Below are 5,046 nucleotides of genomic sequence, written 5' to 3'. Positions count from 1 at the left end.
GATCCAATCTCACTCTTTTGTTCATCGTGATAATGAGATGCATGATGATCCCCTGCCCTTGAATTGTCCTGCAAAGTGGTCCCTAGTATCACAACGTGCTCATACATACACATGCAGCTTTTAGTTTCTTCCCAGCCCAGGAAGGGTTAATCCCTCTACGCCCGTCCTATCAGACACCTGTGTGTGAAGGCTCTCGACCAATCAGAGGAAGAGTGGGAGAAACTACCTGCTGGCCTTAAATAAACCTGGTCCCCCGATGAGGAGGAATCACAACTCTTGACTCACTGATCCTCTCTGTTGTTAGTTAGACTGACCTACGAGAGAGGAACACACACCTGGTTAAAGAGAATACAACTTAAAGGAAAATATCTCCACCGTGATCCCGACTGCAGACATGACCAAAGATACTGAGACTCTGGGACTGGTCCGTCAGAACGAGAACTTCAACTATAACCACTACGCAAACTATGTCACGGACTCCTGGAACTATCTGGAGAGCCCCATGACAGACCTGAGCAGGTCCAAGTCCGGATCTCACCAAACGGAGGATATGACAACTCTGTCCATGCTCTATGAGCAGTGCAAGAACCTGAAAGACCGCAAAATGTCTCCCTGCCACGACGGCAGCAGCAGCGTCTACGAGCCAACAGAGAGGACTCTTAGTAACTCGTCCCCCGAGCTGGTTTCCTTGGAGACGCCCCCCGGTATCGCGAAGACGCCGTCTGACGGCGTTCCGTCCAGCCTCCCCCAGGAAGCGCCGACGTCTCCCGTCTGCAGCCCCGCCAAGCAGAGCGTCTCTCTGCCCGTCTCGGTGGACCCCGCCGCATCGGCTGTCTATGCCACCCTGACCAGTGTGGCCAGTGTGCTGGCAGACACCCACGGCAAGCGGGACCTCAAAAGCATCTTTGACTCTCTGCCGCTGCAGAACTGGTCCGATGCGGGTGCTTTCCCCGAGGTCAACGCAGAGGCTCTTCCCTACAGCGACCCCTTCTCCGTGGAGCGGTCTAGCCCCGTCTACTCAGACTCCTACAGCAGCAGCTCCCCTGCCGAGGGGTACGGGAGCGAATTTCAGTTCACCCTGGGCGCTCCCCCGGCCACTCCACCCAAGCCGTGTGAACTGCCCACGGTTTACCTGAACAAGGGGCAGTTCTACCCCATCACCCTCCACGGAGTAGACGGCACCGCTGGCCTTGCGGTCGCCACGGTCAAGACGGTGGTCATGGCTGTGTTTGAAAACGACAGCAGGACCCCAGAGGCGCAGCTTCGCTGCTGGAACCACTGGCACGCACGTCAGCCTACCATCAAGCAGAGGGTCATTGACATAGCCGACTATAAAGAAGGGTTCAGTGGCATCAGCCATGTAGAGGAGGTGGCCTTCAATGCGCTCTCCTTCATTTGGAACCCCAGTGAAGAGGCCAAGGTGTACGTTGGCATCAATTCTCTGAGCACTGATTTCTCCTCACAGAAGGGCGTGAAGGGACTGCCACTAAACCTACAGATAGACACGTATGACGTCAGCACAGGAACCGACCGGCTGATACACAGGGCCGCCTGCCAGATCAAGATCTTCTGTGATAAGGGTGCAGAGAGAAAGATGAGAGACGAGGAGAGGAAGAGGACAAAGAAGATGGGGGCAAAGAAGAACTCTAAGGAAACCAGCGCCAACAAGGGTTTGGTGTCCAGCTCCATGAGCAATGACCGCACCTTCCTCCAGGCCGTGGATGACCACGTCACCCAGCCCGTGCTTTTCATCCCAGAGATGCACCTCTCCAACCTGCAACGCTGTGGCTTGGCCGCTCCCCCGACAACTCTAGATGAGGCTGAACGGCGTTCTATGAAGCGGTCGCATCCCGACACAGACCAGGGTACCCCTCCTCCCGGCAAGCGGGCCCACGAGGACGACTCACATAGAGTTCTGCTGTACGTGAGAGCAGAGACTGAAGAAGTGTTTCATGCACTCGTGCTCAACAGTCCCACGGTGACAGGCCTGAGAGAAGCTATTTCGGATAAGTACGGCATGCAAAAGGACACCGTCGGGAACATTTTCAAGAAGTGCAAAAGAGGGATTTTTGTCAACATGGACGACAACATTGTTGAACACTACAGTAACCGATCCACCTTCCTCATCGATATCTTCGAAGCCACACCTGGTCAATTCCAGATCACCCTCACCGAGCTATGAAGATCAGACACCTGTTCGACAAATTATAGCTGACAATTTCAGCCCTCTGAGAAAGCACTGCCCTGCCACAATATAGCTGTAGACCAGCCTAGCTAACCTAGGAAACTGAACTGAACAAAAGAGTACTCCCAGTTTCACGCCAAATCACCCAACCTTTTTTAGTCACTGCCTTTATAAATACCACCCGCACAGTGTTCTCCTACTGGTTCTGTTTTTATTTAATTTATTAGTATTACTGAAGTATTATTTTTTAAGTAATTTATATAACGTGAGAGCAATTGCATTATGCTGTAAATATGTGTTGTAAATAAAAAATAATATGAACTTGTTTTGTGTTTGAATAGTTTATTCCATGCACCATGAATTGTGACATATTTCCATTTCTGTACATGATCTGTGTACAGTTATCAGCATTGTCAGAGGATACCATTGTCAACAGGATATCAAAAGCCAATGGTGCCTTTTCTCATGGAAACCATAGCTATCAATATCTCCTTTTTGGAAAATCTTTGAAACATTTCGCTTGCCGAAAAAAACATTATACAACAAAGTATAAATTAGGCATTGGGCATCATTAAGTGTTAGAGATGTGTACATTTCCTGACTGTATGGCATAACAGGTATAGGTTAAAATGTAATTTAGATAGTATGTTATTTAATAATAATAATAATAATAATACACTTTATTTGTATAGCACCTTTCATGACATGAATTGCAGCTCAAAGTGCTTTACAGAACAAGAATACAATGACAGAAAAAGTACAACTAATGTAACGCAACTAATGTAACGCAACCCAATAAAGCAAAAAAAGAAAAGCAAAAGCATAAAACAACAATAAAATAATAGCAAAAGGCAGTGAATCAGGCAAAACAGTGAGGACACAGAGATCAACTAAAAGCAAGAGTGAAGAAATATAGTCTAGATGGAAAGGGGGGTCCACGCGCATAGGGTGGATTTTTTTACGCCACCTGTTTTTTCGTAATCCTTGAAGGGTGTATTTTAAGATTCTGCCAGGTACCAGGCTGAAAAAATGGCCCATGGGGTTCATTTTTAACCCTTTCTTACACAACTCCTACCCAAATTCGAAAATGTAAAAAAAGATAAAACAGCATAGCTATTCAAATAAACAACCTACAGGGACAAATGAACACATGTTTCCATACAATTAGGACCCAAGGAATTCATAAAATATGTTATTATTAAGATTCAAGCACATCTTGACTCTGTTTTGGGGCAAAAACTGCACAAAAATAGCTTAAAATGGTCGTATCACATCTATTACTTCTCTTTTTTACTAAATTCTTAGATGGATTTTTCCTTGACAACTGTTTTTTCTTAAGCCTTGAAGGGTGTATTTTAAGATTCTGCCAGGTAACAGGCTGAAAAAATGTCCCATGGGGTTCATTTTTAACCCTTTCTTACACAACTCCTACCCAAATTCGAAAATGTAAAAAAAGACATAACAGCATAGCTATTCAAATAAACAACCTACAGGGACAAATGAACACATGTTTCCATACAATTAGGACCCAAGGAATTCAAAAAAAATATTGTTGTTAAGATTCAAGCACATCTTGACTCTGTTTCGGGTTTTTTTTCTTAATCCTTGAAGGGTGTATTTTAAGATTATGCCAGTAGTAGAGGCCCTAGGAGGGGTCCACGCGCGACTGTTTATTTTTTCAAGTTTTGATTTTTGGCATCCATAGGACCTCCAATATAGGGATTTTGATGATCCCAAGAAAAAAGTGGTCCAAAGTGTGTTTTTTTCAATGTTTTATTACCCCTATGAGACCTGCGGGATGGCTGGCTGGAACGCCGGCGAGACTGTCTTTCGGACACTGTGGAACGCTCAAATTGAGAGGCAGCCCAAAGATAGAGATACCATTTGATTCCAGACAACCTCAGGTTGTCGGGAAGGGGGCTAAATACCTAATGATTCAAAGTTTTTTGGCAAGGAAAAAACGGCCATCACCATTTTCCAAATGGTCCCTTGAGCTGTCACCTCAATATATGTGAATGGAAATGGGTTATATGGATACCTACAAGCCTCCCCTGTACAGACATGTCAGATTTATGCCAATCTCATGCAGTTTTGGGCAAGAACCATGCAGTTTTTTGCATGCAGTACAAATATGTAATTTCCGCCTATTGTAAAAAGGAGACCACTTTACTGTATCTATAGCTGTATGAGACCACTGTACTGTATCTATAGCTGTATGAGACCACTGTACTGTATCTATAGCTGTATGAGACCACTGTACTGTATCTATAGCTGTATGAGACCACTGTACTGTATCTGGAGCTGTATGAGACCACTGTACTGTATCTATAGCTGTATGAGACCACTGTACTGTATCTATAGCTGTATGAGACCACTGTACTGTATCTATAGACCACTGTACTGCATCTACACCACCGTACTGTATCTATTTCTATATGAGACCACTGTACTGTATCTAGAGACCACTGTACTGCATCTCTTGCTATATGAGACCACTGTACTGCATCTATACTGTAGCTGTATGAGAGTACTGCATCTAGACCACTGTGCTGCATCTATAGTTTTATTAGACCACTGTATTGCATCTAGACCACTGTGCTGCATCTATATCCCACTGTACTGAATCTATAAACCATTGTACTGCATCCAAAGACCATGTAGTGCATCTGTAGACCACTGTGGTGCATCTGTAGACCCCTATACTGCATCTGTAGACCACTGTAGTGCATATGTAGACCACTCTAGTGCATCTGTAGACCACTCTAGTGCATCTGTAGACCCCTGTACTGCATCTGTAGACCCCTTACTGCATCTGTAGACCCCTGTACTGCATCTGTAGACCCCTATACTGCATCTGTAGA

At 45.4% G+C, this 5,046-nt stretch overlaps 1 protein-coding gene across 1 annotated transcript; it reads left to right on the top strand.

Moving 5' to 3' along the window:
• Positions 1–394: 394 nt before the first annotated feature.
• Positions 395–2,182, top strand: LOC308077581 (grainyhead-like protein 3 homolog; the record flags this gene model as incomplete). The annotated part of the gene is made up of 1 exon (XM_080418326.1): positions 395–2,182. One exon carries the CDS (start codon positions 395–397, stop codon positions 2,180–2,182), a length of 1,788 nt encoding a protein of 595 aa, XP_080274452.1.
• Positions 2,183–5,046: the final 2,864 nt, after the last annotated feature.

The sequence above is a fragment of the Gymnoscopelus braueri genome (genome assembly GCF_963280865.1).
Source record: "Gymnoscopelus braueri genome assembly, chromosome: 21".
Lineage (NCBI taxonomy): Eukaryota > Metazoa > Chordata > Actinopteri > Myctophiformes > Myctophidae > Gymnoscopelus > Gymnoscopelus braueri.
Note: the sequence above shows the minus strand (reverse complement) of the source record. Positions and strands in the feature narration are given on the sequence as shown.